The 20,669-nt window shown below is 43.9% G+C and overlaps 1 protein-coding gene across 1 annotated transcript in view; it reads right to left on the bottom strand.

Moving 5' to 3' along the window:
• The window catches only part of HHIPL2 (HHIP like 2), a 127,167-nt gene extending 107,224 nt beyond the window's left edge, over positions 1-19,943 (bottom strand). Inside the window, exons 1-8 of the mRNA XM_040430192.1 lie at positions 19,608-19,943; positions 15,254-15,903; positions 14,874-15,017; positions 13,470-13,801; positions 12,630-12,756; positions 12,093-12,238; positions 10,567-10,648; positions 470-552 (exon numbers count right to left, since the gene is read on the bottom strand). Of these exons, the coding sequence (XP_040286126.1) occupies positions 470-552; positions 10,567-10,648; positions 12,093-12,238; positions 12,630-12,756; positions 13,470-13,801; positions 14,874-15,017; positions 15,254-15,903; positions 19,608-19,943 (1,900 nt within the window). The remainder of the gene's footprint in view (positions 1-469; positions 553-10,566; positions 10,649-12,092; positions 12,239-12,629; positions 12,757-13,469; positions 13,802-14,873; positions 15,018-15,253; positions 15,904-19,607) is intronic.
• Between the last annotated feature and the right edge of the window lie 726 nt (positions 19,944-20,669).

Consider the following 20,669-nt stretch of genomic DNA (forward strand, 5'->3'; position numbering starts at 1 on the left):
CCCACTGCTATATCGAGAACGGAGCCCCGAAAGTGAAGGAGAGCGCACTGCGCATGCGCAGCCGCTCTCCATTCATTTCTATCGGAGAGGCGGGGATTAGCGCTTGGTGGTGGACGGACCCCGGGAAATCTGGGGTCCTCCAGCCATAGCGCTCCCCGCTCCGTTCTCGATATAGGTGCGGGTCCCAGAGGTGGGACTCGCACCTATCAGACAATGGGGGCATATCCTAGCGATATGCCCCCATTGTCTAAGATGGGAATACCCCTTTAAGACAAAAAATGTAATCCTTGACTTCTCTTTGCACCATTTTCTTTCTTTAGGTTCGATAAGTTGTCAGACGTTTCTGGTCACGCCTCTTCCCAGCTTAGCTAATACGGCGCGTGCCAAAATGTGCGAATTTTTTACACCAAAAAAGTGTTGTAAAGCTGTTAATAAGAGACTACAACTCTCAAGAATTCAATATGCTTACGTTCACGTGGCACAAAAGGAACGACTTTACTTGTCATCTTCACTGGCACAGGTTTGTAGGTACATTTCCCAGGGGGCGCTCTCCTAAAAAACACAGGCAGAAAGACCAGAACAGTTTCGAATGTTCCCACCATCGTTACGCGGCGAGGCCCTCAGGACGGCCATAATGTTCGCGTGTACTTCTCAACAACGGGAAATGATTTGAAAGCATCTGTATTTCCATGGAAATGAATTTTTTACAGAACAGCAGGGAAATTATTGGAGCAGGTGAAACACATTAACTCAGCTATGTCCTCTAATCAGCAGACCCCGCGGCAAACAAGAAGAGATGAAGTTTTGTTCACATGGTGTCTGGCCCATAAAAAAGGAATCTGTTTAATGGCCTAAACATGATGTGAACAGAACCTTGGGCCTCATGCCACAGCAGTACAGTGTGCACCGAGCCTGTAGGGTGACACCGAGCATCCCTACAGCAATGCAAGACGGAGGAATTCTCCCCTAGAAGCTGAAAATATCACCGTAATATGGCATCTCATGGAGCTCAATGCAATCTTTCTATGGAGGCATATGGAGGTGTACGGGGCAATCGTTTTCCAGAAGTGCTGCACTATCGCGGTGCCCCAGAGGACTACTGCAAAGTGTTAATTACTGCTAAAAGGGTTAGTTTAATGTTACCAATTTAAATGTTCTGATTTGTTGTTAAAGCACTTATCTCTTTATGCAATGTGCATGCCTAATAAGAATGTATGGAAAATATATGGTTAACACTGGCAGATTTGATTAGGTTACCAGGGTGATGAACTTTGTCTGCCCCCGTTTATGGCAAGATACTTTACCGATGAGAAAATACTTCATTGTCTCTGGTGCCCACCACACCTTGAGAAAAACTGGTCAGTCATCCAGATCTACATCCAGATTCCAGCTTGGAAATTGCAGAAAGAGTTAACAAGAATGGAATAGCACGCCTGTGACCTTAGAAGTAGAGTCGGGGAGCACTACTACTGTCACCATCAGTGTTGCTGCCCACACACAGCTATTGGCAGGAGACTATACCGTGATATACTTTGGAACTGTGTAGTATGTACTACTACTCCCATCATTTATTCAATAAAGAAAGACTTTAAATATTGCAACCAACGGACCTGATTATTGACTCTGCTATCCATCTGCCAGCCCTGCCTTCATACTTCTCTGGCACCTAACATCAAGGGCACCCTTAGGCAGGGGCCTCAGAATGTCAGGGAGTGCCATGAGGGAAGAAAGGGTGTGCCCTCCATTCACTGCACTGCCCAGGGAGAGCCTGATACCGTAAACGGTGAGTATTACTACCACCATCTTAGCCACTACCACTCCTCCCCTCCTGCCTGGTTCACTATGGCTCCATACAACTCACAACTTAGCAATCGGCCTCACACATGCTAGATTTATGAAATTGTCTAATATGATAAATACCAATATTGATCCGTTTCAGTTGAGTTATTCTCGACCAGATGATCACATGATGGAGTATTGACCAATCAGCTTGTCATAGGCTCTCCAAGATATGGTCTCCAGGTGTATCCGAATATTCCTAGGCCTCCCTCATCCTGTCATATACAGGCGGTGGCCGATTTTTCCGTTCTTTCTTTTCTTCTGTAATCCCGGAGATTAATAGGTAGGGCAATGAGGGGGAGATTTATCAAAACTGGTGTTAGGCAAAACTAGCTCAGTTGCCCATAGCAACCAATCAGATTCCACCTTTCATTTTCCAAAGAAGCTCTGAAAATCGAAAGGTGGGATCTGATTGGTTGCTATGGGCAACTAAACCAATCTTCCTTTACACCATTTTTGATAATTCTCCCCTCCATATGTTCTTTCTTCCAATTTTAGGCAGAAAGATGAATGGGGACACTATCCCTATTACTAATAAGACTCCCCCTGCCTAAAAGCAGTGTCATTGACCCCAAAAGTGGTGGCCTACATCTCGGTAGTTGTCCCTGCATCTATTTATCCCTGCTTAGCGTCCCAATGCGTTTCCTCGGTGAAATGATGGCATACTGTAGGTTCATCAGGGAACTAAGGCGAACCGGTGTAGTATCCCAGACCTGGGGGTGAGACAGTTTATATATAGTTTGTACTCTTATATATTATGTATGTTTCTGGCCATGCATACCATCAGAGGATATGGATGGCAAAGGGTTTACAAGGAACAGGGCCAACTACCCTGTTCCTCCCCTCTTGGTAAGAGTGGACTGGTCCTGCTTCCTGTGCAGAGACTGAAGGGAGAGGAAGCAACCTGCAGAGCTCCTGCTCATGTTACACATTCTACAGAGAGAACGACTCAAATTGTCCTAAAGTCTTGAGGTTCCAGACAGAAGTGTGAACTGCTACCTTCAGCATTGAAGACACTGCTGCCAGGTGTAGGATTACAGCCAAGCCACCCATCACCAAAGTGTGGAACTGCCACCAACCAACCTGCCTCCATATCCTTGCTGGTGTAGGAGAAGATTTGCACTTGAAGTCTGCTGCTACTGTATGTATTTCAAGCTCTACGTTGCACTTAGTAAAAAGGACTTTGTTACGTTTAAAGGCTATGTACACCTTTGGGGGCAATTTTATATTATTGCATTGTACTTATTTTGAGCTAAAAATCTTTTTTTTTTAATTGGTCTTTATTAAAAATATAGAACCTTTTTTTTCCTGTACAGAGCTGAGGTGCTGTGGTAGCAGCCTGTGTCTTTTCCGTCATCGGGGGAGCTGACAGACTCCTTATCTCTGCTCTCTGACATTGTAAACACTCATTATAGCTCAGTTCTTATCTTCCTGATAGAATGTGGCTGAAATGACCTCTTAGTATTAGAGATAAGGGTTATTAGATGACCAAAGTGAAAGTACCAGTCACACAGCTAGAAAGACAGTTAACCCTTTGCGACATAATGGCTCAATATTTTTAATAGAGGCCAGTTGAAAATATGATTTTTAGACAAAAATGAGTAAAATGCATTCATAAACAAAAATTGCTTCCGGAGGTGTACATAGCCTTTAATTTTGGCCTCATTATTCATTCTTCTATATTTCAACGTCACTGATCTCCAGGGAGCAATGGCCTGAAGGCGCACACCATGACACAACACTTCATCTGGGCCACTACCACTCCTATCCTCTACACCGGCCCTCAGTGGGTGGCTGCACGCAAATGATAACAGTCTCTAAAGATACTCAATAGTCACACACCGAGTAGGGTCACCGTTTTTAAGGCGATAACTCCACTTTTAGGCAGAGGGAGTCTTATTCAGAATAGGGTTAATGGGGGAGGTTTATCAAACTTTTGTAAAGGAAAACGGGCTTAGTTGCCCAGTCTCCAGCTGAGGCTTTTTATTAATGGCGGTCGGATGAACGAGCAGTTATCTAAAGTGTGAGCCTTGTATACGAACAACCCTTCCTACACAGCTTGTCTTTTTGGATTTTTCCTCCGACACTTTTCATAGGGGCTGCTGTCCTTTACTGGTACTGCAGCCCCTTCTTTCCAGTGATCATGGGACTTCAAAGGACATAACAATGGGTCAACCAGGGCTTGACCTCCTCCTCTCAACGGCCCAATGGCATCTAGCTCTATAGCCTCATAATTATCTTGAGGCATGGGCGTAGCTATAGGGGGTGCAGAGGTAGCAGTTGCTACCGGGCCCAAGAGACTGAGGGGACCCAAAGACCCTTGTGCATAAGAAGACACCAGTATTATAGACAGTGCATGCTGGTCAACAACTCGGGCTGGAGGGAAGGGGTTAGGTCAAGAATTTAGCCCGGGGGGGGGGGGGGTTAAATTTTTGCCTCAGGCAGTAAAAAGGCTATGTGCTTCCCTGTGCTTCCCTGCTACGTGCTTCCCTCAGGACCACGTAAGCACCAACAGCTGCAGGAATCATGGACGGGATCGTAAAAGCACAATACGCCTTCCAATGTCTTGAAAATCAATCATTCTTCTAGTTTATATGAGCTGGCAGGAGACACAGAGCGACATTCTATGAAGCGTCGGATACAATCATCTGCTTACTGATTTACGGCTTAAAAATTCGATGTAGACTCTGGTTTTGTACCACTTTCAGGGTATGGGGCACCGCGGATTAAAGGGGTTTTCCAGTTTAATGCCAATAAGGCTTAAAGGGGTATTCCGGTAACCCCGTCACTGAAATAACTGACTGTTGGAGGTCCAACCACTAGGACCCCCACAATCTCCAGGCAGGGCTCCCAAACCTCATTACTGATGGAATGACAGGTCAAGCATGCGCCCTGCCGCCCATTCATTCTCTATGGGATTGCCACAGTTTGCAGAGAATATCATCCAAATATTACGTGCAGACCCATAGTCAATAAAAGGAGCAGCAGGGTGCATGCTCAATGAGTGCAGGACCCCTGTTGTCGGGGATAACTTTTAGTTACCGGATTACCCCTGCCACTTTCTAATATTATGTTATGTTTTAATTCTTAACCCGTTTCAAGACCTCTGCTTGCTGCCAGTGAGTGGGAAGACCATTGTTTACTATACAAAGCTGAAAATCTGAAGGTTTGCTACAATTGTATACAGTCTAGACAATGCTTCTGTGCTCCAGATTGATAAATTTTGCTTGCACTGATACATTGTAACAAACTATCAGGACATTAGGGAGATTTGTGCTGACTGCGTGCTTAGTGTAGATCACTTACAATACAACTGTAGCCAAATCTAGGTAAAAGGGCTCATGCATATGGTAGAGCCCTGTGCACACAGCATGTACGGCAGTGCACCATGCACGTATGGCCCTTCAGCCTCCGTGCATAGACATACGGTTGCAAGAAAAAGTATGTGAACCCTTTGGAATGATATAGATTTCTGCACAAATTGGTCATAAAATGTGATCTGATCTTCATCTAAGTCACAACAATAGACAATCACAGTCTGCTTAAACTAATAACACACAAAGAGTTAAATGTTACCATGTTTTTATTGAACACACCATGTAAATATTCACAGTGCAGGTGGACAAAGTATGTTAACCCCTAGACTAATGACATCTCCAAGAGCTAATTGGAGTGAGGTGTCGGCCAACTCGAGTCCAATCAATGAGATGAGATTGGAGGTGTTGGTTACAGCTGCCCTGCCCTATAAAAAACACACACCAGTTCTGGGTTTGCTTTTCACAAGAAGCACTGCCTGATGTGAATGAGGCCTCACACCAAAGAGCTCTCAGAAGACCTATGATTAAGAATTGTTGACTTGCATAAAGTTGACTTGCTTAAACTAATAACACACAAAGAATTAAATGTTACCATGTTTTTATTGAACACACCATGTAAACATTCACAGTGCAGGCGGAAAAAGTATGTGAACCCTTGGATTTAATAACTGGTTGAACCTCCTTTGGCAGCAATAACTTCAACCAAACATTTCCTGTAGTTGCAGATCAGACGTGCACAACGGTCAGGAGCAATTCTTGACCATTCCTTTTACAGAAATGTTTCAGTTCAGCAATATTCTTGGGATGTCTGGTGTGAATCGCTTTCTTGAGGTCATGCCACAGCATCTCAATCGGGTTGAGGTCAGGACTCTGGGCCACTCCAGAAGGCGTATTTTCTTCTGTTTAAGCCATTCTGTTGTTGATTTACTTCTATGCTTTGGGTCGTTGTCCTGTTGCAACACCCATCTTCTGTTAAGCTTCAGCTGGTGGACAGATGGCCTTAAGTTCTCCTGCAAAATGTCTTGATAAACTTGGGAATTCATTTTTCCTTCGATGATAGCAATCCGTCAAGGCCCTGACGCAGCAAAGCAGCCCCAAACCATGATGCCCCCACCACCATACTTCACAGTTGGGATGAGGTTTTGATGTTGGTGTGCTGTGCCTCTTTTTCTCCACACATAGTGTTGTGTGTTTCTTCCAAACAACTCAACTTTGGTTTCATCTGTCCACAGAATATTTAGCCAGTAGTGCTGTGGAACATACAGGTGCTCTTGTGCAAACTGTAAACGTGCAGCAAAGGTTTTTTTGGACAGCAGTGGCCTCCTCTGTGGCCGTACCTTCACTTGTGGATTTTGACCCAGACCTCACCTTTTGTATTGCACAGAAAATCTGCAAAAAAATTAAAATGCTGTGGATTTCAAAGACGTAAATTTATCAAAACTGGTGCAAAGTAAAACTGGCTTTTTTGCCACCGCACATCCATTTCCACACCGTGTACATGAGATTTTCAAAACCTCATCTACTTGTACTGTATTACACTGTGGATTTTCTGCATGCAAACCCGTGCAGGAAATGGCATGCAGTGCGCACTTTGTGCATATACCCTAACGGTATATGAAAACAATGCGTATTAAGTGCATTTTTTTAAAGCAGATTTTCGTGCAGAAAATCCACGGCGTCATACAGTACCAGCTAAAGAAGTGGGATTTTCCACATCTCGCGTACACTGTTTTTTTCCGTGCAGAAAACTACATTTGATGCCGATTTTGAAATCCACAGCAGGTCAATTGTTTGTGCAGATTTTCATTTCAAATTTCACACTTTGCAAAGCAAAGGGTGAGATCTGAGGCAAATCCAGGTCAAAATCCAAGTCAAATTCCGCAAGTGAAGGGTGCAGATTAGAGATGGCCTTGCAGTTCTTCCGGCGGTCGTTTCGCGGCGAACTTTGCGCGTTCGCGGTTCGCCGAACATATGGCGATGTCCGCCAGCGCCATATTCTTTTGCATTACGCCGAACTTTGACCCATGACAAATCCATCTGGTCGGACAGGACAGACAATTAGAGACGTTTCAGTACATGGACACACCCCCACCCTATAACAGAACTCGATCTGGCGGCCATTTTTTACATTCTGTGTTTTTCCAGTGTAGGGAGAGGTTGCTTTGTGGAGCAGGGACAGGCTGTTAGGGACACCAAACGCTAGCTAATAGGTCCACAAAAGTCCTTCTAAGGACTGGTATAGGTGTGCTATCGATAGGTGTGATATACTTATAATATACTTTCTAACATAGAAAGTATATTATAGTGCATTTGTATTGTGCAGCAGTTGTGTGCGGTTCTGCTGCGATACCAGGAGCTGGAAGATGAGGAAATCGCAATGTTGAATGAATTTCCCGGGGGCTACTCCATCTGAACAAGTCAGCACTCAGCAGGAGTCTGAAGAGGAGTCAGAGGAGGATGATGGCTGGGGGAGGAGACCGAGGACGACATTCTCCTGGGCGATGAGCAGGAGCCAGGGTGCTCCACCGCTTCCAATTTAGTGCAAATTGGGGCCTTCATGCTCCAGTGTTTGAAGAGGGACCCCCGTATAAAAATCATAAAGGGCAAGGACCAGTACTGGGTGGAAACGTACTTAGACCCCCGGTACAAACACAAAATGGCGGACATGTTACCAGCATCACAGAGGGCTGTCAGAATGCAGCATTTCCAGGCCTTGCTGCGAGAGATGCTGCATTCTGCTGTTGCGGGCGCTGGCAGAGGAATTTTCACCCACAGCGAAACAGGTGCAGGTACCAATCTTACCGCGCCTGCAAGAAGAGGGCGGTTTGAAGATGTGTTGGTCACTTCGGATATGATATCATTCTTTCAGCCAATTGACAGCTGTCCTCCGGATCCAGCCTCAGGAAACGCGTAGACCGACAGGTGTCCGACTACATCGGGTTAACCCCTGGACTACTGGGTGTACAGGCTTGACCTGTGGCCAGAGCTGGCACAATTTGCCATGGAACTCTTGGCTTGCCCCTCGTTGAGTCTCCTGTCCGAAAGGACGTTCAGCGCAGCAGGGGGATCGTGACCGATAAGCGCACTCGCCTATCTCACGACAGTGTGGACTACCTCACATTTCTAAAAATGAATGAGGCATGGATCTCGGAGGAATTCAACACCTGTGACGACCACGTGTAATTGAATTTCCTTATGCCAGCCCACACATATCCGCCACCACCCAGAACAAAGAATGGTCCTTGTCTTATGTATATACAGCGGTATAAAAGGCCTTTTCTGTTCGGTGAATGCCTAATTTTTGGGGCCTCTACTCCAGTGTCCTACAGTAAAATTTTTAGCCAGTGACCTCCAGCCACATAATCACAAATTCTTTTCTGTCAGGTGAATGCCTAATTTCGGGGGCCTGTACTGGTCTACAGTAAAAAAAATTCCAGTGACCGCCTAATGTACCTTCAGGCACATACCGTATTTTTCACCCTATAAGACGCACCGACCCATAAGACGCAACTAGGTTTTAGAGGGGGACAATAAGAAAAAAAAAATTTCATTACACCTCAGGTCAGATCAGCAATCAGTCGCCCAATGTTAATCAGACCTCAGATCACAGCCCTAATCAGAGCCCCAATGTTAATAAGGCCCCAATAAGACCTAAGATCAGACCCACAATCAGAACTTAGCTCACACCCAAAAGTAAATGACCCCCAATCAGACCTCAGATATGAGCCCCATATAAATAAGACCTCATTCAGACCTCAGATATGAGCCCTATATAAATGAGACCCCATTCAGACCTCAGATCAGACCCCCAGTCAAAAATCAGCCCCCCATGACTCTTTTGAGTAGCCTTAGGCCTCATGCACACGACCGTTCCGTTTTTTGTGGTCCGCAAACTGCGGAATGGGTCCGCACCCGAGCCGCAAAAACTGCGGCTCGGATGCGGACCCAAAAAACGGTTGTGTGCATGAGGCCTTAGTCTCATATCATCCCCCTTTGCCTCTTTATCAGCCCCCACTGCCTTTTTATAAACCCCCATTGCCTCTTTATAAGCCCCCATTGACTCTTTATCAGCCCCATATTGCTTCAAATGAAAAAATATAAACAATCACTTACCTCTCCTGCTCCTGGACGCCACCGCTCCTCACCATCGCGATCCTCTTCATCCTGCTGTCGGCTGTGCTCTGGGAACTCGCACGCACAGCGTGAAGTCACAGAGCGACTCACGCCGTGCGCAGCCCTGCACAGCCGACACTGGAGGACCAGGAAGCGGTGAGTACAGATCCTTCACCGCTTCCCAGTCCTCCGGTACTAATGAGCGCTTCCATAATGGTTGCGCTCATTAGTATTGGCCCCATAAGACGCAGGGTCATTTTTCCCCCACTTTGGGGGGAAACAAATGCGTCCTATGGGGCGAAAAATACGGTAAGTTCTTTTCTGTCAGGTGAATGCCTAATTTTTGGAGCCTGTATTTTATGGAGACGTATAAAAATGTCCCCTGATTAAAATACATATATTTTGTGGGAATTTTTGCCATTGATCCCCCTCTGGTATGTCACTGTCCATGTTGTGGGACTATTTGTGCACTTCTAGTGCGAACTGTCCCGTTCGCGAACTGTCCCGGCCGATGTTCGTCCATCACTAGTGCAGATTTTAGGGGCCGGATGTTCTGTTCAGCAAAATACAGAATGCACACGGACATCATCCGTATTTTTTGCGGAAAAGTTTTGTGCGGACTGCAAAACACATACAGTCGTGTGCATGAGGCCTAAGGCTGAGTTCACACTTCAGTTATCTGGCCAGTTATTTTCAGTTTTATTTTATTGTGAGCCAAAACCAGGTGCTGGTCACAAACACAGAACAGGTGCAGATCTTTCTATTACACCTTATGTCTGTGGAGGCTTCACTACTGGTTTTGGCTCACAATAACTTAGGGCTCATGCACACGACCGTATGCCGGCAGTGCCCATATTGCGGCCCGCAAACAGCTAGTCTGCAATATACGGGCACCAGCCGTGTGCACACCGTATCATGGATGTGGACCAATTCACTTCCAGGAGATACGGTGCAGAACGGAGGCACGGATCAGTAGCCCACAGAAGCACTACGGAGTGCTTCCATGGGTTTCCTCTCTGTGCCTCCATACCACAAAAAGTAGTGCAAGCACTACTTTTTTCCGGTGTGTGGACCGTCAGATGTGGATCACCGACCCAATTCAAGTGAATCGGTCCGTGTCCAAAGACGGCGGCCGCGAGGTCGATGTTGGTGCAATGCGGACCAGTTTGCAGTCCGCAGCACGGTCACGGCCGGCACTCGGTCATTGTGCAGGAGCCCTAATAGTGAAGAAAAACAGGAAAAAAACGAATTATAAAAAATATTTATACATCAAAACACAAAAGTAATATGTACAAACCTAGATGGATCTACAAGTCGATATACAGTTCCATATGGGGATAGAGAGGTCGGGTCCGAGGTAGAGAGAAAATACAGCTCCCCTGTTAAAATGAGAGAAAATATATTTTTTTGACATTTTATTTAATGTAATGTTTTAGGTTACAGATTTTGAATGATTTTTATATATTGTACAATTTAAAGGAGTTCTCCATCTCTTTGGATGGGTCCATGTTTGATCGCAGAAGACTGACCTCCAGCTCCCCACCAGTCAGCAAAATAAAGGGGTCACAGTGCAGTTCAGCCAAAGCATCTTGAATGGGACGAGGTAGAGTGCCAAACACAGTAACCAATATTGGTGGGCCTCTGTGCAGGTGTAACCATGAAGGCCTCTTCATTGTGCTGAATGGAAGGTAGCCAATCCTCCAACCGTGAGCAAACCATAGCTGGGAACTCCTCTCCATGCAGCCCATAGCAGGTGAGGATGCTGCCTCCGTGTTAGGCACCCTTACTTTTACAGCTATTTTTGGAGAACAAATTATAAAATGTGGCCCCGTACATTTACGGTCATGTACTGGCTGGTTTTATTAAATGACAAACTGGGCATTTGCCCAGAGCTCTCACTTCTTTGAGCACACAAGCATTGGACCCCTGGGGTCAACCTAAAAATGAAGCATGTAAACTTCACTGTCCTAGACCACCAGGGACTCTATGATTAAAGGGCATCTGTCAGCCTATTTGTAGCTATGACACCGGCTGACCTGTTACATGTGCACTTGGCAGCTGAAGGCATCTGTGTTGGTCCCATGTTCATATGTGATTGTATTGCTGAGAAAAATAATGTTTTAATATATGCAAATGATCCTCTAGGAGCAATGGGGGCGTTGCTGTTACACCTAGAGGCTCAGCTCTCTCTGCAACTGCCGCAACCTCTGCACTGTGATTGACAGGACCAGGCAGGCATTATGATGTTTTCACTGCCTGGTTCTATTAATCAAGGTGTAGAGGGTGCGGCAGTTGCAGAGAGAGCAGAGCCTCTAGGTGTAATGTCAACTCCCCCGTTGCTCCTAGAGGCTCATTTGCATATATTACAATTTTATTTTTCTCAGCAATGCGGGCACATAGGAACATGGGACCAACACAGATGTCTTCAGCTGCCAAGCGCACATGTAACAGGTCAGCCGGTGTCATAGGTACAAAACTGCTGACAGATGCCCTTTAACCCCTTTACTGTCCTAGACCACCAGGGACTTCTTTAGGCATTAAATCACAGCGTTATGTGGGCATTACATGATATTAATATTTGATACTATATGGACATATTTAGACATCGTATTCCTGTATTGGTTAGGGACTGAATGGCAGTATTATTTGGCAATGTATGGCAGAATATGTCCATTAAGACTTGGGTTAATAGTGCACAAGTATTATATATGTGTAGTTTCAGTCTAAAAATGGCCTTCGGGGGGGGGGGGGGGGGGGGGCACTTTATTTTATTTGCTGCCCTGAGCATCATTGTCTGTAACAATCAGCCCTGTGTGGAATTACCAGCTTCATCCTCTGCAAAGGAGATAATGAAGTTGGTGTAGGTGTTGATGAGCTTTGGGAACGCGCAGACGGTTGAGTCTCCCATACAGATATCCTGCTTGGTCCATTGTTTAGTTGTCTCATCCTCATGAAGAGCCATGAGCCGTCTACAGGAAGAATACAAGACGGAAACTCAGAACCTGAGGCACATTCACTACAATACTGACAGCAATATCCCCTCATAGAAATCTATATCCATACATTTACCCATCTATCGATTTATCTGTCTAATACCCATCTACTACTATCAAAAATCTATCTCATATATTACATATCTGTCCATGCAATATATCATATCTATTTACTTCAGTTTTTGTCATGTGTGTCTGTGTACAGTAGATTAATATAAAAAGATGATTGATAGATATGAGATAGATAGATAGATAGATAGATAGATAGATAGATAGATAGATAATAGATAGATAGATAGATAGATAGATAGATAGATAGATAGATAGATAAGGAATAATAGATGTTCACATGTTCATCTATACCTACCCATTCATGAAGTCCCCAAAGATGTACAGGCCATTTAGATTTGGATATTCACAACCTCGATAGACATAACCACCGGTGACCGATTTACCCACATTGTGCCCATAAGCAAAAATTGGTAGAACATCATCTGGAAATCATTGCAAATTCAATTCATTATTTAAAAACAAAAAGCACACATAAAGTTTAAAAATGCAGGCCATCAGCAGATAATGTAAAGTACCAAACATACTGGGCTCTTGTGAGCGCTCAAAATTTGGATATGTGCATTTTATCTAGATATTCCGTTATCATTCCTATTGTATAAACATAGTTGGGTTGTAGTACTGACTCTTGTAACCATTATATCCCCCCTCTCTTGGGGACACATCACAGCTGAGACCAGTGAATGGCTGCAGTGGTGCTAGTGACAATGGACAGGATATCACACTTCTGATCCTCAGGAGACCAAAAGCAGAAGAGGTGGTGCTGGAATGAAGTTCTTGTGAATAGGTAAGTGCCTTTCCTTCTTTAGGCACAGCAGATTAGAGGCCATAACAACAATTGCAATAAAGGCCGGACAACCCCTTGTAAACAATATAACTCTCTATACAGCTTAATTGGTGTTTAAACAACCTAGAGGTATAGGACTGAATTGTATATTCAACCCTACAACCTTTAACTTTATAAATGGGAGCCAACCAAAGATAAGGATTGGAATATCTCTTTTTGGACATATACACTTTTGGATCTGAAGAGCAGGAATTCTCATTTCAGAATGTCCTATAGTCAATAAATCTTAATAATCAAGCTTAATAGAGTCCTGTGGAAATTGGACGATCTGAATACATCATAAGGACTCACGTAAAGAAGAGTTGAGGCAAAGCATTATGTCGAAACATTCAAAACCCTCCTTGGCCCTCCAGCCATAGTTTCCACCTTTAATAATGATATCAACTTCTTCATAACGGCTTTGGCCAACATCACCACAGAAGATCCTCCCTCTTCCTTTCCCAGTAACTGGGTCTCCTTGGTCAACAGAACATCTCCACATATTTCTTGCTCCATAGGCGTAGACCTCCGGAGCAGCATAACGCTCTGAAACAAATGGATTATCTGGTGGGATTCCGTAGAGTTTTCCAGCTACTCTTTCACCATCTACATCTATCCGGAGAACTTTACCCAACAAGGCGCTTCTGGAAACAGAAAGCTGAGTTAACACTTAATAAAGTACAGAGGTTTCAGTAATGGCATAGAGGCCAAGGGGCAAAACATTTAATAAGAGAGCGTACCTCATCTCTGGGACCCAGATCCCATTTGGAGCCCTGTTCAAACCATACATAGGAATGGTGGCCAAGCATACAAGTGGCCCTCTCCACTGAAGTCTATGAGTGTTTAGGAGATAACTAAACCAAATATTTCCCTTAGACTTCAAAAGAGAGACACACACAAGTGGTCACCTGTTCTCTGCTGAATAGAATCACCAAATGATCAGGGAGGGTGGGTGATGGACCCCCTCTTGGTTCCCAAGGTTATGGAAGTCCCATGTGTCATCATATAATCTGACCCTCGGTATAGGAGTTGGAATAAAAACGAGTCAAAGAAGGAGAAGCGATTGATGATTGGGGAAGAAACTTTTTGAGGAATCTCTTTCTAGAGGATTACAACTTGTTTTATATGTTGTTGCAATGAGTATGAGGGGGATAAAAGAGCATCAACCAACATGAATACCCTATTGTGGAACCAAAAGGTGTTGTCCTCTTTACCCATCCATATAAGAAAAGCCACGGCCTCTCTCATTGCCTTAGAGTAAGACCCGCAAGGCTAAGAAATGTTCAAATTTGACAAAACACAATCCAAGCCCATGGGAAAAACTATTCCAAGAATTATTTATATATTCCTTAATATTTTATCAACACAATTATGCAGATTGCGCTCTGAATTCCTCAACATCAATGGAAATACTCTATGCTAGTGGATCATTTTATAATGTCCATTAAAACTAGAGCAAAATAGAAGTACCAGGGTCATAAACTCTCCAAAGTCTTTTAAATCTTGAGCTTCAGCAAAAGATGTAATGCAATTTTGGAAGCCTCCATATGCTTATTAGATATTGTTTATATTGATCTATTTGGCTCTTGATCTATTTGGATACTTTTTGGAACACACATCACTGGACCAGCAAGACTTCTGAACCACTTACTGCTACTCCAAAGAAACCATATTACACTGTCTTAATACATAGCAGAAAGAATGCGTGTCTCTTACTTGTTCTGTCCATTTCCAAATTCTCCATGTGGGTCTCCAAGCTCCCCTCCATCTCCTGTGAATATGTACAGATATCCATCCACACCAAAAAGTATTTGCCCTCCATTGTGGTTTCTGAAGGGTTCCACAATCTCCAAAATAATTCTGTAGACATCATGAAAAATTGAACAAAAATTTAGAAGGGCAGCTTCACTGAGGAACATCACATGTCTTAAGTTCTTTATTCAAAATGACTATGACATAAAGGTTATTATATATCTTAAAGGGGCTACACACTTTAGAGTCGGGGTTGTAACCCTCAGAAGGAAAAAAAACCTTTGGTACTGATCAGAGGTGATTTGAATGGACTCTTATCAAATGTACAGTGCAGCTCTGTTTACCTTTCAGAGTTTCGATCAGCCCTATTTATGTCATAGTAGAACACTCGGAATTCACTTATTCTGATTCTCTCCACATAGTCGTCATCAATTATAGAATAGTAAACATAAAATTTCCCATTCCTCCTGTGTTTTGGATGGAATGCCATTCCAAGTAATCCCCGCTCATCTCCATGCCATGGACTTGATACCACGCTGTCTTGCAGGTATAGGAAAGGTTCTTCTAATCGTCCACCATTGGGTAAGTAGACCCAAACTATACCAACTTGTTCTGCCACAAACATTCTATAAGTACCGTCATTAGCATGAACCATCAACACTGGGTTCCTCAACCCATTGGCCACCTCCACTAGGCACATTTTCAGGCAGCCTTCTTGGTCTTCAACAACGGCCCCAAGTTTCTTATTCAAGGCCATAGTTTGTAGCACGTCTGGAAAACAATAGTCTGGATCTGGTAGTTCGAGAAGATGACAAAACATATCTCGGTCTTTTGTGGACTCCAATATGTTCTTGTTGTCCGTCATTAGTGAGATGATGCTACGGCAGTTAAAGTAGAAGTCTGAGCAATATGGAAAGCAGAGGCCTGGAAGAGCCATCAGTGGCGTCCGGGGGTCTTCAGCATCATATAAATGGGCAGCATAAGGAGAGCATTCCTGGAAGAAAATCAAATGTAAGTCTGATCAACAACCTATAGTACTGAAGGAAAGTCAACAGTCTTTTCATTTTCTTCAATTTTCAAACTTTTCCTTCAAATCTTTAAGTCTTAACCATAACTTGCAGATGTGGGTTTTGCATAAATTTAATCCAGTTTACGAAGAAGCATAGATATATCTAGTGCTGAGTGAAACGAGCTTCGGAGGCTTCATCCGAAGTCGCTTCATTCAAAACTTCAGAAATACTGTATGGAGATTCGTCTCCATACAGTATTAGAATGTATGGGCTCAGATTTTCCACTTTGAAAATCAATCACCAAAGTTATTCAACGAAGTCACGCGCAACTTCGTGAACAACTAACTTTGGCTCATCGAAGCCCATACTTTCTAATACTGTATGGAGACAGATCTCTGTACAGTATTATTTCAAAGTTTTGAACGAAGCGTCTTCGGATATATAACCAAAAATAAAACTTGATTGAACTTAATTTGACCGGTACTCCAAATGCCTATATAAGCGTATTTCTGGGCAGATTGTGGCACAAAAGTTATTTTCGCTGCAATCGGTGTCTTCTCCCTGCTCAAACCAGGTCTAAAAGAGTGGGTGTGGCATGGGCAAAGAATGGGACGGGCCAGTTGGCCTGTCTCATTTAGGCCCCTTTAACACGGGCAAGAATTCCGCGCGGGTGCAATGCGTGACATCAACGCATTGCACCCGCACTGAATCCGGACCCATTCACTTCAATGGGGCTGTGCAGATGACCGGTGATTTTCACGCATCACTTGTGCTTTGCGTGAAAATCGCAGCATGTTCTATATTCTGCGGTTTTCCCGCAACGCAGGCCCCATAGAAATGAATGGGGATGCGTGAAAATCGCATTGCATCCGCAAGCAAGTGCGGATGCAATGCGATTTTCACGCATGGTTGCTAGGAGATGATGTTAGTAAATTGATTAAAGTCAATTTACTGTATTATTTTCCCTTATAACATGGTTATAAGGGAAAATAATAGCATTCTTAATACAGACTGCTTACTAAAATGTGGCATGAGGGGTTAAAAAATAATAAATTAATTAACTAACCTCATCCACTTGATTGCGCAGCCAGCATCTTCTTTTTTCTTCTTGTTTCAGGACCTGCCAAAGGACCTTTGATGATGTAATCGATCTCACCATGTGGTGAGCGTGGCGACATCAGCGCAGGTCCTGCTGAATGAAGATAGAAGATCCTTCTATCTTCATTCAGCAGGACCTGCGCTGACGTCACCGCGCTCACCACATGGTGAGCGCAATTACGTCATCAAAGGTCCTTTGGCAGGTCCTGAAACAAGAAGAAAAAAGAAGCTGCCGGCTGCGCAATCAAGTGGATGAGGTGAGTTAATAATTTATTTATTTTTAACCCCTCATGCCACATTTTAGTAAGCATTCTGTATTAAGAATGCTATTATTTTCCCTTATAACCATGTTATAAGGAAAAATAATAAAATCTACAGAACACCTAACCCAAACCCGAACTTCAGTGAAGAAGTTCGGGTTCGGGTCTGGGTACCACAACCCATTGCACTCACGCGTAAAAAAATGAGCAACGCAATCGCAGTCAAAACTGACTGAAATTGCGTACGCACTCGGACGATTTTCCCTGATCGCAGACGCAACGCATCTGGACCTAATCCGGACACGCTCGTCTGCAAGAGGCTTAACCATTTTTTACACCTTTTTTAGGCATCGAAAATGGTCTAAATGGAAGACAGCAAGGATGCTGTCTTACATTTAGACTGGTGCTGGATGCGCCTAAGTTATGTAAGGGCCGGCGCCTCTTCATAATTTCGGCAGATCCACAGCCATTAACAAATGACCCCCTTAGTCTTTAATACAAGCTACTGCTTTTGAACCTGTAAGGGATCGTCTCTTATTCGGGGGTCATTCTCACAGACTTCGCCACGGACACCAGATTGAAGTCCAAAAGATGCTTTTATTTTTAAGCACATCAGCACAAAAGCAGCAACCAAAACATAAACCTCAGCCGTCTGGCCACTGACCAAACAGTTTTTTTTCCCTCTCTATCGGGATCTGGGTCTACCACCAAGCTCCCCAAAACACATCACAGTGCTGACCCCCACACAGGGTTAGAGGGTCCTGGCTCCCATAGGCCTTGACACAGCCTGCTCCTTTCCCAGACTGGGAGAGACCTGATTGAGGAGCTCAGCCCACATTTATTCGGGCTCCTCAGCTTGCTCTGGGTGAGATACACCACTTGAATGGCCTTCCCATGGCCTTCTGGCAGCTCCACTGCCACAAACCATATTAGCTCTCATGTCGAATACTTCTTCTGGTCATAGAGAGCCTAGAGTGACCCTCTCACCCTTGTCTGTCCATTCTAGCTATAGGCTGCAATCGAGAACTAGGGGCACAAAAGGTTCCCCTGTCACACACAGTTGCCATCATCCATGGAGGCCAGGAGCATGTTTTTTTCTGAATATTCCCTGTAGATACAAAGACATACAAATACTATACAAGGACAATCATATACTGCACACACAGATATAGACTGTATGTAGACATACATATATGCCATAAATCGGAAATAGACTGTAAACCCCACATTCTGGTAAACTACTGGGGCATCAGGGATGAAAACGAATGAGTAGTGGGTTTCTATGGTGATTTAAACGGCATCTGTCAGCAGTTCTGTACCTATGACACTGGCTGACCTGTTACATGTGCACTTGGCAGCTGAAGACATCTGTGTTGGTCCCATGTTCCTATGTGCCCGCATTGCTGAGGAAACTGATGTTTTAATATATGCAAATGAGCCTCTAGGAGCAACGGGGGTCGTTGCCGTTACATCTAGGGGCTCTGCTCTCTCTGCAACTGCACCACCCTCTGCACTTTGATTGACAGACCAGACGGTGATCAGGACATGACAGCTGCAGAGACAGCAGAGGCTCATTTGCATATATTAAGACTTTATTTTTCTTAGCCATGCAGACACATATGACCATGGGACCAACACAGATGCCTTCAGTTACCAAGCGCACATGTAACAGGTCAGCCAGTGTCATAGGCACAAATCTGCTGACAGATGCCTTTATGTTTGCTTTACTTGAAATGCATGAGCTCCAGGTTTTATGAATGTTATACGAAGGTTCCAGTGCAGCTGTTATACGTCCATCTGAATGACACCCGATTCCAAGTTAATTCACTGGTGGCTGATAACATGTCTCCAAGGGAAACCAAGCTGATATGCGTTAGGCTTTATTCTTGGGTTTTGAAAACCATATCACAGTATCACCAAAAAATTACATTTTGGAAAAAAAAACATTCAAAAAATGCGGCAGTATGCCAGGGAAATGTTTTCTACCGTACTATGGAAAAAGCTTAATTAAAACCAGTCTGCTTCATTCACCTAAAAATGAGGGCTGGAATCTGATTGGTTGCTTTAGGTACCGTCTCCACTTTTTATTTTGCAATTTTTTGGGAATCTTTCCCCAAACTACACAAATACAAAAAAGTCTGCTGGGGTCAAAAGGGCTTTTGTAGCAGAGCTAAGTTTGTCACACAGCTACTTGTGAGGCACAGTTCTAAAAACTGGAGTAGAGGGACAAAAATAGCAAACATTGTCAACTCTGCTTCGAGTGTAATGATGGTCTTACTACCAGCTACAATGCCACCTAAACAGCATAAACAACATACATAACCGATTACCTGGCACAAAATGTCCTTGACGTATCCCCCGCACAGCTCTTGCTCCTTATAATCGTAGTGGTCCATGATGGACCAGTATCTCTCGGCTATGATGTTGTCCTTCTCTTGGTTGCAGCATCCAAATTCTTCATACTGGGAGCAAAATTCCAAGTGCATGGCGGGCTTGAAAGGGGGTCCAAAGTCCAAGCATTGGGGATGAGCAAAGACACCTGTCCAAAATATGAAGGAGAAGATGGGAGTAATGAGGAACAGTCTGAGGACTGTATCTTCCTTCCAGCCTACAAACATCAACCTGGACCATCTTGAGGCTGGAATCAATGTAGTCATCTCTACCATGATGAGATGCTGATATGCTGCACCCGAGTGTGTGTTCAGATATATCCCAGCCCCATACACTCCCCACCCCTACATCTTTTATTACCTTTTTATTTATATTTCTCTGTGCCCGGCCCCTTCCTAACTCCAAGTGAACATCCACCACCTTCTTGGTCAAGTCATCATACCCCTTGAAGTTCCTTCAGATTTAACCCAATGAAAGTTTCAAAATGAAGCAATTCAGACAAACCTTCACCATCAGCTTCTCCTCCCCGGAAAGCAGAGAATTGTGAAATTCAGTCCTCGCAGACCCTTCAGATTTCTCTATATGGGACAAACTTCTACAAGTTAGCAGCTTCAGGGCGCTGTAAACATATGTTTTTGTTTACTGCTTTGACGAGACCCTTTTAGTTTATGTAAGTTGTATAAGCGTAGAGGGAGGTCTGAAACAAGTGGATGTCCTAGAGATGAGCTTATTTTCTAGGAATTATTTTGTAGAGTAACACACTGTACTTGGAGGGTTTTTGCATATTTTCACTTCAGTTTTTTTATTTTTATTATAGTTTTAGAATACTTTAATTCTTTTATTACTTTTCATTACTTTTTAATACTTTTATTCATGTTACAGATCTTATTATGAGACATGCAATATAAGGCAAGGACATGTCCAGCTCCTATGTCGATTCCAGATCTAACATGAATAGAAAATGCATGTTCATAATCAATTCTTGCTGCAGGTAAGAAGTC

The sequence above is a fragment of the Bufo bufo genome, chromosome 4 (assembly GCF_905171765.1).
Source record: "Bufo bufo chromosome 4, aBufBuf1.1, whole genome shotgun sequence".
NCBI classification, from domain to species: domain Eukaryota; kingdom Metazoa; phylum Chordata; class Amphibia; order Anura; family Bufonidae; genus Bufo; species Bufo bufo.